Source organism: Barbus barbus, assembly GCF_936440315.1.
Source record: "Barbus barbus genome assembly, chromosome: 40".
NCBI lineage: Eukaryota > Metazoa > Chordata > Actinopteri > Cypriniformes > Cyprinidae > Barbus > Barbus barbus.
In genome coordinates, this window is record NC_136718.1 from 21471730 (window position 1) to 21493570 (window position 21841).

Consider the following 21841-nt stretch of genomic DNA (forward strand, 5'->3'; position numbering starts at 1 on the left):
ATTTTGTTTTCCCGCCTAGCTTGTATTGTTTTTCTGAACACATCTATGTAAATGTCAACAGCGTGTGGCTTTGCTGAATAATGTCCTGACTGGGCTTTACTGTCGCGTGTGCTCTTCCTGTGCAAAATTCCCCAGCATTTCCTGCTCTCTTCACACAACAGTAGGGCTAACCAAAAGGTTAACTGTACCCACAAAATCAAAATGTCAAGTAACCACACTGATATGTCAGTGGGTTAGCGGCTTTTGTCTCTGCATGAGATTTAGGAAAATCTGTAAGAACGTGAAGCTCATCAAATACCTCCAACATGCAAAAGCCCCTCACTGACCCTACAATCCCTTCACCCGCTTTCCAGACAATTCCTGTATTGTTGGGATAAAGAGATGAGGAAAGAGTTGGGAATTTATGTCATTTCTCTTCTTCCCAAACAACCCCCTAGACACCGTTCTTTCTTTTGAAGACCTTCGTCTTCACATACTATCACAGCTTTTCACATCGCTGTGGATTTTCCAGTTTGATTCATTTCCTTCCTGCCTCTTAATAAACATGTTGTTCTGAAATCAGATAAATTCCATTCATTTTATCATCTCTGTTCCGATGCACAAAAACATAATTTAATTTAGGAACACAAAAACGCCTTTTCTGGCAATATACAAAATTCACAAATATAATGTGCAAATAAATTCTGTGATAACGGCTGTCTAGTTTAGACAAAACAATTTAGTTATATTTTAAATTAAGTGATAATAAAATAGATAAATACATTTTTGACAAAAATACCAGATTTTTTCCCCCATAATTCAACATCCAATAGCTCTTATTTTTTTTATTTTTTTTTAAGTTACCAAAATTGTGTAATCTATCATCTATCTATCAATACTGCAGATCAAAAAAGAGAGAAGTGTTTCTATGAAATCTAAAAAAAATTAAAATAGAAGGAAAAACATTAAAAGTAAAGGTGTTTACAAGCATGTTTATACGTTTATGATGTCTGATAAAGAACATGGTTCAACATAAGAGGTCTGCATGCACAAAGTTAATGGAGTAAATCATTACTTTTATTCACATTTTAGAATAATTGTCATGAATCTGGTCTATGAACTTCCGTTAACTCACCACCAGAGGTCACTCGCTCACCACATGGATTCTCGCACCACACTAACTGTTGCACGCCACCTCAGACTACAATTCCCATCATCCATTGCACTGACGACACACACAGCTGACTGCACTGATCACACACCCTACATAAACCATGGACTTCCTCTTCCTCTCTGCAGAGTATTGTATGCACTTATCGCTACCCTAGCTGATAGATACATTACGAAGCCTTTCGTAGTTTTCATAGTCTTAGTCTTGCCTTGCCTGTTTTGATTCTAGCGTGTGTATCTTGGTTTAACCCTTTGCTCTGCTGTTTCGGATTGTGTTTGCCCCTGCCTGGATTATTGCTCGTGCACCTGGTTCATCTCTCTTTGCCTTGCCCTGTTGGATACTGTTCGCCTATGTATATACATACATATATATATACACATATAACACACACACACACACTATAAACCTTTCTTCAGATCAGCATACTCATTTTGTGAAAAACAACCAAGCAATCTGAACACATTTAGATAGGATGTAGTTAGTATGACTAATTGGCTAATTCATTAAACATAACCAGAAGAACTGAATTTGTTTGAGTTTGACAGCATGTTGCATATAATTCCCATATGTAATATAGTGTATAATATAAATTATTAATATTATAATTTATTTGTAATTTTGTGTATGTATATATACATACATACATATATACAGTTGTGGTCAGAATTATTGGAACCCTTGGTAAATATGATCAAAGAAGACTGTGAAAATTAACCTGCTTTGTTAATCCTTTTGATCTTTTATTTAAAAAATTCACAAAAAGCTAACCTTTCATTGGATAATAAGAATTTAAAATGGGGGGAAATATCATTATGAAATAAATGTTTTTCTCTGATACACATTGGTCACAATTAACGACACCTTTTTATTCAATACTTTTTGAAACCTCCATTTGTCAGTTTAACAGCTCTAAATTTTCTCCTATAATGCCTGATGAGGTTAGAGAACACCTGACAAGAGATCAGAGACCATTCCTTCATCCAGAATCACTCCAGATCCTTTAAATTCACAGCTCCATGACGGTGCTTCTTCTCTTCAGTTCACCTCACTCATTTTCTACAGAGTTCAGGTCAGAGGACTGGAATGGCCAGCAGAAGCTTGGTTGTGTGGTCAGTGACCCATTTTTGTGTTGTTTTTGAGGTTTGTGTTTGGATTATTGTACGGTTGGAAGATCCAAACATGGCCCATTATAAGATTTCTAATAGAATCAGTCACTTATTGATTTTTTATCTGTTGGTATTTGATAGAATCCATGATGCCATGCGTCTGAACAAGATGTCCAGGACCTCCAGCAGAAATATAGGCCCACAACATCACAAATACAGCAGTATATTTCATTGTACACATGGGGTACTTTTTATCCCTGTGTTCACCAAACCCATCTTGAATGTTTGCTGCTAAAAAGCTCATTTTTTAGTTTCATCTGACCATAGAAGCCAGTCCCATTTGAAGTGCCAGTCCTGTCTGATAACTGAATATGCTGGAGATTGTTTTTGGATGAGTGAGGAGAATTTTTCTTGAAATCCTCCCAAACAACATGTGGTGATGTAGGGGCTGTTTGACAATTTTTTTTTAAGGTTTTCTGACCCCGAGACTCAACTATTTTCTGCAATTCTCCAGCTGTGATCCTTGAAGAGTCTTTAGCCACTCAAACGCTCTTTCTCACCGTGCATTAGGACGATATAGACATACGTCCTCTTCCAGACAGTTTCATTACATTTTCTGTTGATTGGAAATTCTTAATTATTGCCCTGATGGTGGAAATGGGGATTTTCACTGCTCTAGCTCTTTTCTTAAAGCCACTTCACTAATTTGTGAAGCTCAATTATCTTTTGCTGCACATCAGAAATATATTCTTTGTTTTTTCTCATTGTGATGGATGATTAAGGGAATTTGGGCTTTGTTTTCCCTCCTATTTATATTTCTGTGAAACAGGAAGCCATGGCTGGATAATTTCATGTTCATAATCACCCTAGAGTGCTCAAAATTGTGAATATGAATGGGTGTATACTTCAGAGATATTTTACTCTTAAGAATTTCTAGGGGTGCAATAATTGTGTCCAACGTGTGTTTGAGAAAAACATTTATTTCATAATGATATTTCCCCCCATTTTAAATTCTTATTATCCAATGAAAGGTTAGCTTTTTGTGAATTTTTTAAATAAAAGATCAAAAGGATTAACAAAGCAGGTTAATTTTCACAGTCTTCTTTGATCATATTTACCAAGGGTTTCAATAATTCTGACCACAACTGTATATATATATATGTATATATATATATGTGTGTGTATGTATGTATGTATGTATGTATGTATATATACTTTTTTTATTATTATTATTTATTTATATACAATTATTATATATAATATACTTTAAACACACACATACAAATTACATTATATTTTACATTAGTTCTATTACTTTATTTATAATATACTCAATTTTCTTTTTAGCTTTTGCACAATCCTGTTACTGTTTTGTGTCGCCACATGATGTCAAATGTAAAATCTAGGTCCTGAAGCAAAACCACTGCTCTAGATATCATCTCTGATGACCAGAAAAGATGTTCACAACAACAGACAGAGCATCATATATGATTTACACTCAACACGAGGATCATTCATGATTCACAGCATTGCAGCACGTTAAATCATTCACACACATCACAACCAGGGCACCTTCACTAGAGCAGAGCGACACATAAGGGAAAACACATTAACATTTCACGATACGATGACACCGTGAGACGCTCTCAGCGGATCCATCCCGCAGTCACTCATCTGAGGAGAAACAAATGAGAAGAACACCAGACGTACCATGTGGTAGTTGACAATCTCCTGCAAACTCTCGCCACACTTCTCCAGACAGTCCTGTGAAAACACAAGAACAGGTCACAGTCGTGATCATTTTCATTATCAAGACCACAAATTAATTATGTGATACTGGTAATTCAATCACACGTTTGTTCTCGTATCACCATCTATTAATATTCTTGCCCACGTAGAGTCCATCCGACGAGGAAAACAAGCCCCGCTGAGCGTGCAACAGCTTTTGTCAAAATGGAAATGTAATTGTGGGTCTTGATGTTTTTACAGTGGAAAATGCAAATAGCAGCAGGTTTTAATAAGATGCTCAACATTAGTCAGCTGGGTACAACGGAAGAGAAGCCAAAAGACTCTTAATAGCATTTACAGATGGCGGCAATGAGTCTAACCCAACTGGCACTACGGACAGAGAGAAAGGAGAGAGGACAGGAGCCCCGGCCTGCTTCCTTTTGACTAAATCCATGCCTAATCAGGGTCAAAGAGTGTCTGAGACACTCGAAACAGCAGCCCGACGCCCTCATGTCAGTGAGCCTGCCAGTAAAGAGCTCACAATTAAAAACAGACATGAGTTTAGGGTTGAAAAATGACTACAATGGAGTGATTTATGGTGTACAGTTTTGCTAACCGTTCTCGAGCGTTTACACTGTTTATCTACATCGTCACAGCAAAAGAATCCGATGAGAGAAAAATTGATGCCATAAAATACTAAGCTATACATTTTCTTACTGCAATCTCCTCTTTGGTTGCACGCAGTGAGGTCTGATTCATGAATTAATGCTTTTTATGAGACTGTTCTTTTTTAATGAATTGATCCAAAAGAAGTAGTCATTAATAATAAACTTAGGAGAATTGGATTGAATCTTAAGTCGCTGGGGTATATTTGTAGCAATAGCCAAAAATACATTGCATGGGTCAAAATATGCATTTTTAGGGTATTAAGTGAAGATCGTGTTCCATGAAGATATTTAGTACATTTCTTACCGTAAATATATAAAAACTTAATTTTTGATTAGTAATATGCATTGCTAAGAACATCATTTGTCAAATTTAAAGGCGATTTTCTCAGTATTTTGATTTTTTTGCACCCTCAGATGTTCAAATAGTTGTATCTCGGCCAAATATTGTCCTATCCTAACAAACCATACATCAATGAAAATCTTATTTATTCAGCTTTCAGATGATGTATACATCTCAATTTTGAGAAATTGACACTGACTGGTTTTGTGGTCCAGGGTCACAAATGGTAGGTCTACTCACACACACTCACAAACACACACACACACACACACACACACACACGCATGTTGGGTTTCCATGTTTTATGGGGACATCCCATAGGCGTAATGGTTTTTATACTGTACAATCTGTATGTGCTATTGCCCTACACCAACCCTACACCTAAACTTAGCCCTCACAGGAAACATGCTGCATTTTTAGATTTTCAAAAAACTTTATGCTGTATGATTTATAAGCTTGTTTCCTCATGGGGACCAAAAAATGTCCCCACAAGATTAAGATTTACTGGTATTACTATCCTTGTGGGGACATTTGGTCCCCAGGACGTGATGAATACCAGGTGCACACACACACACACACACAATAAAATATTACCGATATCATCTGGTCCTTCTTGCAATGCTGGGATAGGTCACGGATGCCGTTGATGAAGAGCTTGTTGGCAGTGACGTACGCTTTTCCAGCTTCAATCATACCGCCACACAGCTTCACCAGCTATTAAAAAAAACAGAGAGAAAGAGGTTAACATAAGACACAATAAGCCATCCATGCGTAATGGGTTTTAGAGTATCAGCAGAAACTTTAAGTCTTAATCATAACCTCAACTGCGCTGACAGAGCAGAATATTAAAACCCTTTGACGTTTTGTAGCAAAACAATTATTTGATAGAATATGAGACAGTATATATAACGTCACACTCAACATTATAAATATTTTAATACATTTCCTTAACTGATTCAGAAATTGGTTAAAAACTTTTACACAGTATTTGTTAAAAGTATGCTTTTGCATCCTTTAGTTAAAATTTAATTTTTTTGTTGATATTACATTACTAATATTTAAATAAGTTCAGTTAATACCATTAGAAACTAATATTTTTGTTAGTATTTCTGTTTCATTAATGATGGAGATTTTGATTTGTCTGGGTGAATCAAATCTTGCATGCAGAAGATTCATTTGCACTGTAACAGTAGTAGATGGTGACCAGTAGGTGTCTTTATGTGTTATTAATGAACCTGATGTGCGTCTTATCATTTTATTATATATGTGGAAACAAGAAAAAAACAGTTCACTTCAAGATTTGCTCAGAAACACAGACTAGTTCATTAAAAAGCATTTAAATGAATTCTTCAGTATATAAAAAAATCTTGTTACTGAAGCTGTAAAGTTGTCTAAAATCCTAATAAAGAGCTTGTAGCCTTTCATTATAACGGCATTACTACAATCACACTTCTATTATGAGTCAAAAATATTAATGCAGTACATGTATATAAACATTAGGTTAACTGAAATCAGAAATGTTTCTTTAAATCCCACAAAAACACAACAGGTGCGGTCTCATCTGTGCAGTAATTCTCCTCACTAATGTGCCAATTACCAGTTCCCACATGTAAAGGCCAAGGCAAAAATTTCCCACTTCCGCACATGCCACACATCTCAGACTCAGCGGAGGGCTTTCACATGTGGTTGTGTTTGCGCTTTGTGCCTGATGGGACACATTCTCAGATGGGCTCCATGTGTCTGTCCCCGCGTTCGAGTCTAACCCGAATCGGTTAGTTCCCTCTTCTTTCCGCTCTTTCTTCTGTATTTCATCTTCCTCTTTCTTATCTCAGGTGCCATTTCGATTGCGTCCACACACGCACATCCAGCTGAAAATATGGGTTTGGGAAAATCTCTTATTTTCCCACACTCTCCTCATGAGTCAATCTAACAAACACAGAGAGCCTTGTTCTACACAGCTGCTGAACAGACCCACAGACTCCACATCTGAACAGCCAGACGCGAGAACTAACAAGACATTGTCATGCAAAAATAGACAGAGATGCATCATGTACGGTTTTGCGAGTAAGACTCCAAATGTTAAGTTTCCTAAATATGATAAGCAAACTTTCCAGTGTGATTTCTCAAACAGTTTCCTTGGAGAAAGATCACATGAGATCAGAAGTTGTGCTGTGCTGAAGCTGTTGTTTTGCTGAGCCAGATGAAATTATAAGTTGCACGTTGTTGTGATTAAAATGCATGGAAACACTAAACAACAAACAACTAAACCAAATGGATAAGAGGAGACCAATTCATTTCTCTGCATCACTGCACCTAAAAACATGCACATCACACTACACATACATATGCTACTTGTTATATATTGTTGTATTACTGATAAACTACTGTAGTTTGATTTGTATCTGATATTTTACTTTTAGTTCAATTATGTCTGAATTTATTATGTCTGTATAGGTCTTTTATTAAGTTTTAGCTTTATTTAATTTGAGTTATTTTAATACTTCAACAAACTAAATGGAAATGAAATAATATATATTTTGAATTTATAAATGTGTGTGTGTATATATATATATATATATATATATATATATATATATATATATATATATATATATATATATATATATATATAGGTGTGTATGTGTGTGTGTGTTCATTTTTCATTTAAATGTTAAGTTTTGAAATTTTGTTGTATGCATTTGTCATTTTTATTTAATGTATTTTTAAAATGTGTATAGGTAGTATTTATAAAGTTTTAGCTTTTAGTTTTGGATCCGTTTTTAGTTGATTTAATACTACAATTGATTGCTTCTGTTGTCCTCATTTGTAAGTCGCTTTGGATAAAAGTGTCTGATAAATGACTTAATAATAATAATAATAATAATAATAATAATAATATACACACACACATCAGTTATTGCACTAACTAGGACTTTTCTATAGTAAAATATATTTAAAAAATTAAAAACAAAAATGAAAACAAAATGTTAATAAATAAATAAAAATTATTTAATTAATAATAAATATGAATTTTAAGTAATATGTTTTAAAATCATGATAATTTCAGGAATAATAAAAAAATGACCAAAGAAGACTTTTAAAGTGACTTTTAAAAGGTGTAATCTGAATTGACAAACGTCACGCAAGGTTTTCAGGAACAGATGGAGATCACAGGAATTAGAGAAACGTGTGCTCGTGACATCTGTCAGCAGATGAACACTTCTTTAAAGATTATTTCACCTTCATCTTCTCATGAATGGTCTTTTATTAGTTTATTTATTTTTTTATTTAAAATGTATAAACATAAGGGAATGTGTGTATATTTTTAGATGAACTTCTAGATGAATTGAATTACACAATTTTCTTCATCTAAAAATTATTATAAATAACATAAATACATAATTATTTCACTGGACAGCAAAATGTTAAGAGTTGATTAATATATCAAATGTTATTCATGTTAAATTAGAATAAAATAAATATTTTGCATTTAGTTTTTGTGATCTAAAATAATACAATCAAATGAAATAACAACTGATGTCATGTCAACTGCCCAAAGGCTAGTGTCTTGGGAGCACTAGACTAGACTGCTGTATGATGAGGTTCAGCCATTTTTACAGCATTTAAACAGGATTACCATCGCTATACATTAATCCACAATGTCCCTCTAATCTCATATACCACAAATATCTCTCCACACATGCCCTTTCTGCTCTCTAATGACAAACTGCCCCGCTTTCTGCTTTCTCTGCTGGATTTACACCAGAATTTGCACACACTGATGATCTGTAAAGCCTGAGCTTGACCGCTTGACCTTGTTGTGGGAGCGGCTGATGTCAGTGTTTGGCTACAGAGGTCTCGGAAGGTATTACTGTGCGTTCACACCGCCACTGGCGAGAGCGTCAAAATTCGCTCTGGCTGCCCTGCTAGCGACGCTGTAGAAAGATTCGTTGACGCTCTGACGATCGAACGCTTCGTCTTGTATTTAAAGGAGCCGCAAAGGAAACAAGCAGGTTGATCTTGTGCAGACTGACCACAAGTAGGGTAATAGTTAACCTCATGAAATATTTTAATTGCGAAAGTAAGAAATTGATCGATGGAGAGAACTTAATTATAGTTACATGTTTGCTAACGAAATAAACCAATAAAAGCCATTTGTGTGGTGTGTTTTTGTGTTCATGTTTAAGTGCTAAGTTAGTCTAATTTCAACATGCAGTTTATAGGAGACTTACTAGCCTAGGTCTTTAATTAACATTAACATTAATTTGTGCGCAGCCTACAATCCAAACTGTCCTGGTTGAAGTGTAACCTAAATGCAATTGGTCAAATCGGTGTTGTTTTGAGCAAATGAATTGCATTTCCGCTGAAAAACAAGCGTTCTAGCGTGAAAATGCTTGGGAACTAATGTGGTCGGAACCAAATTTTACAGGACTGCGTTCTCTGGAACCCTCTCAAGCGGAGGACTTCTACATTCCGATTGGTTGCTGCCCAACCGCGTCATAGCTCATTACCATAAAGTTGATCTGACTTCAACTCTCCTTGACGCCCTCACCGTCCAAGACGCGCCGCTCTCGCCGGAGCGCGCTGCTGGCTCACATTGAAAATAAATGACTTACGGCCACTTTGACGCTCTCGCGGCAGCGGTGTGAACGCACGTTTAGACGTGATTTCTAACAAATCTAAGCTGTGATTTTCAAACGTGGCTTAAATGCGCTCTGACGGGGTCAGAAGGTCAAGTGACAGCTTTAAAGCGTCTTACTGTACCTTATCAAGCTTGGCTTCGATCTCCACCACCTCCGTCTCCACCTCATCAATATTAGCCCTGGAACACAAGACAGATGACGACGTGAATTAATTTGGCTCGACATTTGCAACTTGATGAATGGCACAGAAAGGAACAAATTAACAGCAGATTTCATAGGATCTACATTTCATTCTTCATTTCGTACTCACTCGAAATAGTTTGTGAGAATAAAAATGTTCACATACACTATATTGCCAAAAGTATTGGGTCACCCCTTCTAATGAACATGTTTGACTACTTTAACCATTTCTATGAGTACAAATCTTAATGTTAAAGCATATAATGATATTCTAGGGAATTGTGTGCTTCTAATTTTATAGCAACAGTTTGGTCAGGACCCTTTTCTATTCTAACATGACAGTGCCTCTGTGTATAAGACACGGTTCAAAAAGACATGATTGATTGAGTCAGTGTGGAAGAACTTGACTGGTCTGCAGAAAGCCAAGTCCTGATCCCAGCTGAACACCTCTGGTGTGACTTTAAATGCAGACCTTGAGCCAAAAACTCATCACCAAACACCAATGAATTCCTACAGTCTAATGTTCATTTTTCCAGTTGTTTTTTAAAGAACATGCTTTTTTTTTGGCTAATATTACTAACAAATCCTTGCACAGGGTAAGAGGCAGATTTTTCACTTGTAAAAAGGTAGACAAAAACAAGGCTGAAGCTGCTACTGCAGTTTTATTAGTATAGATGTAAACGTGAAGAATGAATTACATTTTGTATTCCTAGATGTATTCCTAGCAACACAAACGATATGCAAATAAACTCCAAATTCTGGCATACATTTTGACTGCAAACTCAAAAGTTTGTACGTTCCCCCTAGCCACTTTTTAGTGCATACTCTAGCATGAGTATGCAAATAAGGCGCAGCCATTGTGTGACTTTATGGTGCTTTCATGCCGGATTTACAGTAATTATGAGCTTGAATAGTAAAAACCTTTCATATCTTTGTCAAATTACAATTAGCCATTTTAAGGTAGCTCCGACATGTAAAAACAACCGAAATGACAGCAGCTTCAACAGTTAAAGTCTTTTAATCTTGTAATTATGGTCATCGTGACGAGTCCTGAACACAACTGACCAATCAGATCTGGCCTTCTCTTTTCAGAAGGGCCAAAATTACAAGTTGCTGTCTCCTCCTTCTGTCCATCATGCAGTCTTCCTGCGTGAGAAAGGTTTTTCCTCTTAACTGTGAGGCTGTTTTAAGGCTTTACATTAAGCCATATCACTGAGATCCGAATGATTTGTCAGACTATTATACAGTCGGTAATCTCTCTCGCTGTGCTCTGCGTGTGACGTGTTTGAGCGAGGCTGCGCTGATGCACATGTTCTACATTCAGAGCAGAAGCAATTGTGCCTCGAGTACAGAGACACACAAGCGCCATTCATTTTTCTATCACAAACCGGTGTCACAAAGATATTTAATATGCTGCTTTCTCGTTGAATTCAACTGTTTTTGTTCATTCTTTGTATAACCTGCACCAAAATAAAGTCTGTTTTTATCCCTACACAAACATTTGCTCATTCTGGGACTCCTGCCCTGAATAAACGCAGCCCCAGCTTATATAATGTCTCAAGACTTGCTGAGCTTCATCTGGAGTGTCCTGCAGCTGTCTGACCTCCTGCCGTCCCGCTCTCTCCCTCACACATGATCATGCCAGCTCACTGCACATGGCACTCACAGGATGGATGCACACGTTTCCCCCGGGCCTGTAACCATGGCAACAATTGTGGGGGCCGACCCCACATTTACAAACCCTGTTATGTCTGACTAGATCACTTGATCTTGCATATGAAGAGAATAAATAGCAATATGGTTTAAGGACAACATGAAATCATTTTTGACTTTACTTTATATAGCGTTCTCCACTTTCAACATTACTGTTGATATAACTAAGGCTATGTGGGCAGAGAAACATAATAGTAACCATTAACACAATCACAGACTAACAAATTTCATTCAACTTTTTTTTATCCAATCAAAACCAAAACGATAAAAATCGAGTCCCTACGCTAAATGTTGTGTTATAAATGAAAAAAAAAAAGTCTGCTTCTGGCTCAGTGTCCAGCTGACTTCACCTCCTCCAGCAGGGCCAGGCTCCGTTTACACCCACAAACCCATCTACACCGCCGAAAACCAGACAAAAGAAGAGCAGGGTTTGTTTATATCAGCTCTGTCAAATCAGTCCAGAATTAACACGGACGGTTTGAACAACGCTTGCACAGTCAACATCTGAGATGTTTACAATACAAAAAAAAGGAAACCATTTATAGAATGAATTTCATGAAAATACCAATATATTTGCCAGTCCTGATGATGGCTGGTGTGTTTGTGCATGAGTAAACTGCATTATTGACCTTGATGCATTCGCCAGAAGGTACCAGCTGAAAGGGGCACAACCCTCGTCTTCTGGGAGCCCACCATAATGAGAGAAACACTCCAGCGGACGCTATCAAATGACCCGCTAATTTGCAAAAAAGAACAGCTGAGAACAACATCCGCTGTATTCTCAGACACATCTCACACTTCAGAGGGAATACTTTCATTGTTACACTGCAACAGCTATAATCACTGCATGTACTGAGACCCCTTTGCAAACTGATTTGCTAAAAGGGTCTCCATCCGGATGAGGTCATCATGAGGGTCTGATGATGATGATGTCACTGGGCTCAGTATTGATTGAATGATTGCTCTGAGTGCTCTAGTGGAGTGTCTGAGTGAGTCATCCAGAGAGAAGTGTGTGTGTGTGTGTGTGTGTGTCTCTCTCTCTCTATTCTTAAACTGTACGCCTCTCAGTGCTCTTGTCTGGGCCTTTTAAATTCAGTAAAAGCCTTAATTCTCCTGCAGCCTCCAGCTATACAGCCACTGACCAAAAACAGAGCAAAACATGCATCAGTGTGGCCAGTGTGCAGAAAAATTGAATTATAATCCACTTTAAAATGCCATTAATGTTGCTTTATTATAAAGACAACTGAATATCGCAATGGTTTTAATGCACATTAGGCTTTCAAATATTGTTTTTTAATTGCTATATTGGTGCTATATACTGAAAAAAATATTGCTTTAACAGTGGAGAAAAAAGTTTAATTAGATTTTTTATGTATTTTACTAACTGCTTTAAATACTTTTTTGATGTCACTGAATTAATGATCCAATTATCAAAAACAGAGCACAACTTGAATCATCATGACCATTGTGAACTAACAAAATAATCTTGATTTTTGTTTTTAAATAGTTTTTTTTTAAATATGCAGAATAATTTCATTTATAGAGGCATGTTGACCATGTAGAAAAAAAAACATCCTTCTGGTTGAAAAGTATGGAAAAAATGAATGATCAATTATAACTATATAATAATTGCTTTAACATTTTGAATCGGTTTGCTGATTTTTCGGAGAGACAAGATAATGTAATTACTTTTAAAATGCATTATACTTCAAAAGACAAATTCTTTTAGTATCACAATGTTTTAAATGCACATTTTTTTAGCCATTACATTTTCTAATGACCATGTCAGTTTGCCTCATTATTGGCTGTTTTTCTTCATTTATTTGAAGCCCCTTATATCATGTAAGGATGCAATAAAGCATAAATGGAAAGATTATACAAACAAGCAAGATAATGTACAGCAAGTATCAATAATGCAAAATAAACAACTTCAGGGTGATAAAAAGACTCCTCCACTTTCTGGCGAAGTTTATTTTTGTGATAATGACTGTACATTATCCCCTTAAACATCTTTCAGTGACTCTACTTCTCTCCTCTACAGCTGCATTACTCGCCGCGTCTGTGTTTGTTTTGTAATTCAGGTCTGGTTTTAGTCTCTAGCGAGAGTGGGACGTCTCCAAAAAGCCACAGACGGATTTAACCCAAGCGGGCTTCCTTTCCAGCCAGCTTTATGGGTGTGTGGCGTGTGGAGGACAGGGCCGTCCAGCTCATTGGAGATGTCAGCTCTTAGACGTCTCTCAGCGCAAGCGTGTTGATTTTGGAGGGGTCAGCGTGCAGTCAAGCATCAAAAATGTGTCATGAGCAAAAGAGAGGAGAGCGGCCCACCCGGACCCCTCCTCATCCAGACACCGCGAGGCCACCACGGCCAGATACACCATGAGTTATCTGTGTTTAGTGGTGTTCTGGCAGGGCAAAGTGAATCCAGCTGGTGTGTGCGTGCAAACAATTCCCTAATCGCCGCTCCTGTGAGGATCATGTGTGAGAAACACACGGCGGTCCTCGCTTTATCGGATGCTTTCCCGCCAAAAATCTGTTGCTGTCTGAGTGGTGATGTCACAAAACGTCTCCAGACGTGCTGAGGTGCTAATGCGTCCAGGACCGAGGGGGTTGTGCAGTGCGGGTTACACACACATTCTCACATGTCAGAGCAGATCAGATTGTTATGAAGCCAAGACTACTGACAACACAAACACCAGAAGTCAATCAATCAACTCTGATTCACTCCTGAACTCTGTAGGAAACTCTGTAGGAGTACAAGCAAACAAATAAATAAATAAGACTATTATATTAATGGAGTATTATAGTATTAAGTCAGAAATAATCTAATCCTGTTGAGTTTTTTCCCACACTGTGATGTTATTTTCAGGACAACAACTAATTTTCCTCCTTATTTTTAATGAGAATTCGAAACAAAGTCAAGAGTACAATATTCTCGATTATTACTGTAGATCAGGGAAATGTACTTAATTTTTCTGAAACTGTCACAAATGAAAAATATCTTATCTTAATGGTTCTAAAACAGACTTAATTTTCCTTCATTATATTTCAAATATACACATTATATTATATATTAGAAAATGGTATAATCCTGTTTTTATGAATAGTCCTTAATGGTCCTAAAACAAAATTTTATTTTCTTTATTAAACAATTCTATTTAAAATATAAATCTAAAATATTATATTATATTATTTACAAAATATAATATTTTACATAATGTCACAAATGAAAAAACAAACATCTTAATTGTCCTAAAACAGACCTACTTTTCTTTTCTTTTTTTAAATAATCATATCTAAAATGTACATGTATTATAAAATATCTAATGTTTCCTATTCTATTCTTTATTCTATTAGAAAACAGGGAAATTACTTATTTGTCATGAAATCATTTCATTTTCATATCTACATATCTATAGTATGTGAAACATTATAATAATATAAAATAATAATGTAATATAATATAATAAAAAAATACACTTTTTTTATTAAAAATAAATTAAATCAATTATCCTTAATGAGAATTAAAGACAAAGTAGAAAGTAAAAGAAAAATCTCAAAGATGATTATAATTACTGTAAAACGGTGAAATGTGCCCAGCTGTCAAGAAAATGACTTTTTTTTATATATGATTACAAAAAATACATATCTGTTTTGTGAGATAAATCCACTGAAAATTGCAAGACTTCTTGTCGTCTTTAAAGAAAAGTCTAATGAATACTTGATTGCAGCAAATGAAATGCAATGATTCAGCTCTCAAAGGTCAGCTGAAATGGGCTGGGATAGACAGCACTCCCACAACCCCACAGTATGCTATCTGTCGGAGCAGTATCTTCACAGCCGTCGCTGGAGGAATGTTCTACCACCCACCTCTGAGCAGCACTGGAAGAAAGCTTAGAGCCACTTCCTGTGGCCCAGACACTGAACACCAGACCACAGTGGGAATGTCAAGAGGTGGTCTATAGGAGCTGCGTGGCATGGTTACAGAGTTTCAAGAAGTTTAAAAAAAAGAAAACATTGCATGCTTGTCTCTGCATAAGCTTCATTATATAATGATATTGTCTCGAGGAAATGAGGAAATGAAAGAGGAAGGACACCAAAGAGTGAATCTCCACAGAAGGGGCGTGAAATCACTTTCTTCCTGATGTCCATGGCATATCTGCATCAGGAGATAAAGCCCCGACACGGATGAGATAGAATATACTGTAGAGATAATTACAAAGCAATTACAAATCAATGGCAGAAAACTCAAAGATCGAAGGAACGGCTGGGAAGAAATCAGAGAGATACATTTGTGACCCTATTTTATAATGTATTCATTTCGAAAAACAATTTTACCCAAAATAAAATCCAAATGTGGAATATCCCAGCAATTCTACTAGGCTCTTTATTTCTGTGCTATTGCTGCATAGCTCCACCCGCACTGAAATCTCATTGGTTTAGAATCCTGCTGCACACATACGACTGTAAAGTGCAACAGTCGGGTTCTAGATGTAAAAATCCCATACGAGATATTGATTTTTAATGCTAACTTTAAGTTTTTAAAGGCGTATATTGAAAACAAGAAAATGGACTTTCCTGGTTAAATAAAGACTTTCAAAAGCCATATTCAGACATGACTAGTTCTACAGGGGGTCGTTAGAGAAATGTGTGTTTCACAGACGCACTTGGTGATTTTAATCCCGTCCGAATCTGCCACGCCTGCGTTTTTCTCACACAACCTCTGTAATAATTCCAGAGCAAATGACCTACTGTTTTTCAGCAAACTCATTGATCCGCTGAGAAAACTAATTGAATGCGATGTCTGTGATTGCCGGTGAATGTTTTTTTCACAATGCGTTTCCTTGTGTGTTTTGGCCGACGTGAATTACCGTAGATGCTTTTACCGTGCGCACATTTGATATATTTGCCTCCCGGTAAAGGAAAAAAAAATTTTCAAATAATAATAAAATTAAGAACCAGAGCACGTAAACTGTTAAGATTGGCTATTGTAATATCAGCGTCAGGTAAAATTATTTGCGTTTATTTCTGCACTCAATTACATAATGTTTTAATTACATATGTACCTTTATGAAAATTAAACACGGGTTTACTACAAATAAATAGCTAAAGTAAACCACACATTAACATGGTTTTGCTATACTAGCCATTTAGCTTCACCATGGTATTTGTGTGATTATGGTAATCAATCCAAATGATACGCAATGCACGCATACAGAGCGTGATCTCTGAAACGCCCAGATGTCCAAAACAGACCCTCCCACCTCTGTAATAAACACAGAGATGTTAGTCCCGTTCGAATTGGTACTTGAAAATCGCAGACGTCTGGTGATAAGAATCGAAACTCAAATGTAGTTTAGAAAACTAGTCCCTTCCAAATAGGGCTTAAGACAACATCTAAAGACAAACCTACTGTAAACTATGAATCAACTGTATATCCTTTTATTCAAGCCAACAACCTGAATTGTTTCAACTTGTTATTAAATTAATTTTCCTGTGGAATTCTTGGTGAAAAACTACATTACCCATAATTCTACTCTGCCCATTCCCACACTCTCAAACCACTTTTATGGGTAATGTAGTTTTTCACCAAGAATTCCACAGGAAAATTAATTTCACACATTTCACAATAAACTTAAAAATAGTTTTTATATAAAATCCCCATCATTAAATCAATAGTTTTATATTTCTCCATTTTTCTGCATCATGGTATTTTAGTTCTTTAAATTTAAACCATCATGTACAGTCTTGCACCTTTGTCTATTTATCCAATTTTCAAATAATTTCTACTTCATATGAGAGTTTGTAAAGTTTGTTTGGTTTTTCTTAATTTGCTGTATTTTTACTGTAGTTTTGTAAACTGTAATTTTGCTGTATCACCTTACAAAAGACTTGACACTGGAAAACTTGTCAAGCATGGTTAAGACAGCATTTACTTTCACCTGATTGCCATCAAATTCATAGGAAATCAGGAAAATGTTTGTAGGAAACCAACAAGTTAACATTTCTACTTTGACAAAACTTCTAAAGAGATGCTACAAGCACACAACATGCAATGGCTCAAACTGTGATGCACTGCTGAAAAAGTGGTGTAATAAATTCTTGGCACTTCTGACCTGATCTGTTTGTAACAAAATAACTTGTGTAAAAATAAACCATGGAGCTATTTTAACAATGTCATAGTCAACACCATTTGAAGCAATGGATGCTATGAACGTAATGCACTAAAACACCCAATAACTGCAGGCCACCAATGGGCTTTGATGCAGTCAAAGATCCCAGTGTGACCCTGTGACTCCAGCCTGACCTCTGACCCCTGAAGAGAGAGCAGCTGCCCTAACCATCCCTCATCATGACTAGAGAATAAACAGAGATGTTCATAGACAGTCTTACCTCACACTCACAGAAGATCCTTAAATAACACTTCAGCAGAGACTTAGAAATATTTACACTAGTCTCTATTACAATGGTAAATTCAAGCATTCAATCAAGCACATGTCAAATGGATTTACGGAGTCAATATAAAACAAACAACTGTTTCAGAGCTTATGTGACAGAAAATATGAAGATTTCATTTCTTTGGCATCTGTAGCGGTTAAAATAACAAAAGCAGCTGCAGAAAAGGAGCAAAGTTCAACAACTATAGACTAAACAATAAAATATACTCATAAAAAGTACATTTATTGATTCATAAAATACAAATATATTTCCTAAAATTAAAGGAAGAAAACTACTCTGCCGTGTTAAAGGAACAGTTCTCTCAAAAATGAATTTTTTCCAAATTCATCATTTTCATAATCCAAAAAGACTGAAAAAAGCACCATAAAAGTAGGCATACAACTTGTGCACTATTTTATAAATCTTTAAAAGCCATTTGACACTGAATCACGAACGTTTAAATCCTTATTTGCTAAAAAGCTTCCCCTCTACTGTAACCCTCAAATATCATTCACATTTAAATAATGAAATATGACGTCAAAACATGTTCTACACAGATTAACATCCATTTCACAAAATGAACCTGTCATATGGATTCAGACGACTTAGAATATTATGATGCTTTGTTGAGTCTCCATTCACTTCCACAGTTTCTGCCGCTCCAAAAGGGCCCCCTGCTGGCAGAGAATGAGCCCGGCTCCAGCAACATGTTTTTGTTGTTTCTCACTCTTTTTTTCTGTTTTCTGCAGCAACTCTGAGCACTTTTCATATTCTTTATCCTGGCTGAAGCACTTTTGTTTCAATCCATAAGAATAATCAGCCTATGTTATAGTTTAAAGTTAAAGATATTAATATTACTAAAGGTGAGTCTGACAATATGATTTCTTTGACGGTGATTTCACATTTCTTGTTTGAATGAAGGCTAAATACAAATAAAAGGTTAACATTAATTTATTTGCACCGTTTTTATTTTTGAAAATATTCTATAGTTATATGAGGTGGTTTCATAGACTTGGCAAATTCATTTTTCAGAAATTTGTAGGTACAGACATGCGTTGTGGGCGTTTCGTATCGACCAAAATTAAGAAATATATTGTGATATAAGTTTTGGCCATATCGTCCAGCCCTATTTCTACATAAGAAAGAAAGTCATATAGTGTTTGGAGTGAATATATGATGGAAGAACTTCCCATTTCTGGTGAACTCTTTAAATGTTCTGTAGTTGATGACTTTTCTCTCACATTAACTGACGAGAGGTAATTAAGTCGTTCTTAGAAAATTGTAAGAAACCAAATAAACTTTTAATCTGGTCGTTATTGCTTTTAAGTTTTAATTTTGGTTTGCTAAAGAATAAACATTCCTGAATATATTTTTTCTTTAAACTATTTATTGTTGCTCTAGCTTTGTGATTTTTACAGCTATCATGATTTTGACAGGCTGTTAGCATAAGCTGTTAACCGTGTATTCTCTGTCACAGTCTAGTGGGATTTCATTACCGCTACATGTTTGTCCAAGCGTCGATGCTAAAGCCTGGAAGCGGCCAGCACAACGCTGGGGCTTATGGGTGAATCCTCTGGGATTTAAGCCTGACTGGAGGAAGGACAGGGCCACAGATCAGGCTCGGGTCTCGTGAGGTTGAGAGGGACAGACGCCAGCCGGACTCAAAGCTCTGACCCGTAACATCCTTCCTGAGCCAGGCTACAATCTGGACAAATTAGTTACAGGCGTCATTTTCCACTGTGTTTTAAAAATCACACAGTTTGGTACCTGCAATGCCAGCAAACTGTTGAGTAAATAACGGATGTGACAAACGAGAAATGATATCAGTGGAGTGATGGACAAAGTGGTTTTTACAGTCCTAATAAAAACAGGAAGGAGAAAGCACAAAGTCACAAAAAAAAGACAATACTGTATATCAAGCTCACTACAGTTTCACAAGGACATGTGTCAAGTATATGGAAATGACAGCAAATATATTATAACACTGTCACAGTAGCAAAACAATATATAATAATACAAAAGTAAGATGTTTATATATATATCATATGTCAAACAATTAATCGCGATTAATCGCATCCAAAATAAATGTTTGTTTACATAATGTGTGTGCTGTATATATTTACTATGTATATAAAAATACAAAATATAGTTTGAAAATATTTACATATATTTACATGTATATATTTATATTCATATAATTTATTATATATAAATATGTTTAACATTTTTTTTTATATATACATGTATGTGTATTTATATATACACATAATAAATATACACAGTACACACATTTATTGTGTAAACTAAATCTTTTATTTTGGATGCGATTAATCGTTTGACAGCATTAATATATAAATATATATATATTCATTATAGTAATTGCAAAACGGTGGACGGCTAGATAATATTACAATATAAATTAAACTACCTGTATGGTGTTTTACTCATGAATCAACAGATATTAAAAATAAATGCTGTATCTAGTTTATAAACTACAAAAAAATATGCATTTATTAATACACATGTATTAATAAATATCTAATTTATAACCTATAAAATATATATTTTACATTTTAATATTATTAAATAATATATTTCTAAAACATTGTTTTAAGAAAAAAGTTTGAAATGTTGTCTAATTAATAAATTACAATAATATAATAATAAATATAATGAATAAAAGTGACAGGATACAGTTTTATACATTTTAACAAAGTAAAAAAAAAGCTAATATGTGACCCAAAAAAACCCTGTGCAGTTCTGGTCTCTCACAATACCTGAGGGGTCTCAGTTCATGCGGGTGTAAATTAAAGTGAGGCTCGAGTGTTATAGGACTGCAGTATACAGCCCTCCAACGCCCCTCTCTCTGCATGTGGCCTGCGATTAGTGCACCGCCGATGGGGAATAGACACTGAAGCAGACGTGAAGCCCAGCAATCAAACAAAGAATATCACAGGGAGGAAGTGGCATAATTAACCCTTTCAGGTCACGTATTTCATTCTCACACAATACCCTCATACATTCTGTTCCCGCCACTGAGTCCGACAACTATAGACGAGCGCTCAGTGCACATTCCACACAGCATCTCTCACATTACAATGTTTCATTTACATTTCAAGCAACTTGGAATATCAGGAATGCGAGATGTTCATGACAGCTAGACATAACACTTGGGGCAAGGACGTGATGTAGTGAAATATCAGACCCAAATGTAGGTCCAGGAGCGAAGACAGAGGGCAGACAGTGAGTGTTCAGGATGTGAAGCGTCTTGGCTAGCCGGGCTGGTTTATATTAGCTCAGGGTGGTCTGTCGTGACTCCAGCATGCAAAAATGTCAATGAAGATGCGGAGAGACACACACAGACGCACTCCGCCTGGCTGGGCTGAGATGGATCGAGGACGTTGGCTATGAGAAAAGACCTCACAATGTGTCACTGCTGGGGTGATGGAGAAAAGAGACTCCCAACTCTCATCCAAGAGAGAGAGAGCTCAATGAAAATGAGGGAATGAGGATTTATGCAGCCGTTTCTGACCATATCCAAGGAAAAAAAGAGAAAACTCACACATAAAAGAATCTCCTGACGCTCCAGCAGTCTTGGCTCTGGTTGATGTGGAGAGATCTTACATTTTTGTGGGCTGCACTTGTAGTTTGGACGGGCTCTGGAACAACATACCAGACACTGGGAGTTTTTGTTCCTGGAAACGTATCCCGTAAAAAGCTGCTAAAACGGACTCCAAACAGACGGAGCAGTTGAAACTTTCACTGTGACACAAAATATGTATTTTGTTTTCTTTAATGACTTTTGAAATGCACATTGCTGCAATTATGTCATTTGAAACCAGTTTCAGGAGTTGTAAAAGATCTCTTTTACTGCTAAA

At 36.2% G+C, this 21841-nt stretch overlaps 1 protein-coding gene across 1 annotated transcript in view; it reads right to left on the reverse strand.

The window, feature by feature from the left end:
* Nucleotides 1–21841, reverse strand: part of LOC306859484 (arf-GAP with coiled-coil, ANK repeat and PH domain-containing protein 3-like) — a gene marked incomplete at its 3' end in the record, with an annotated part of 72873 nt that overhangs the window by 33890 nt on the left and 17142 nt on the right. Inside the window, exons 2-4 of the mRNA XM_079400524.1 lie at nucleotides 9757–9814; nucleotides 5587–5706; nucleotides 3967–4020 (exon numbers count right to left, since the gene is read on the reverse strand). Of these exons, the coding sequence (XP_079256650.1) occupies nucleotides 3967–4020; nucleotides 5587–5706; nucleotides 9757–9814 (232 nt within the window). The remainder of the gene's footprint in view (nucleotides 1–3966; nucleotides 4021–5586; nucleotides 5707–9756; nucleotides 9815–21841) is intronic.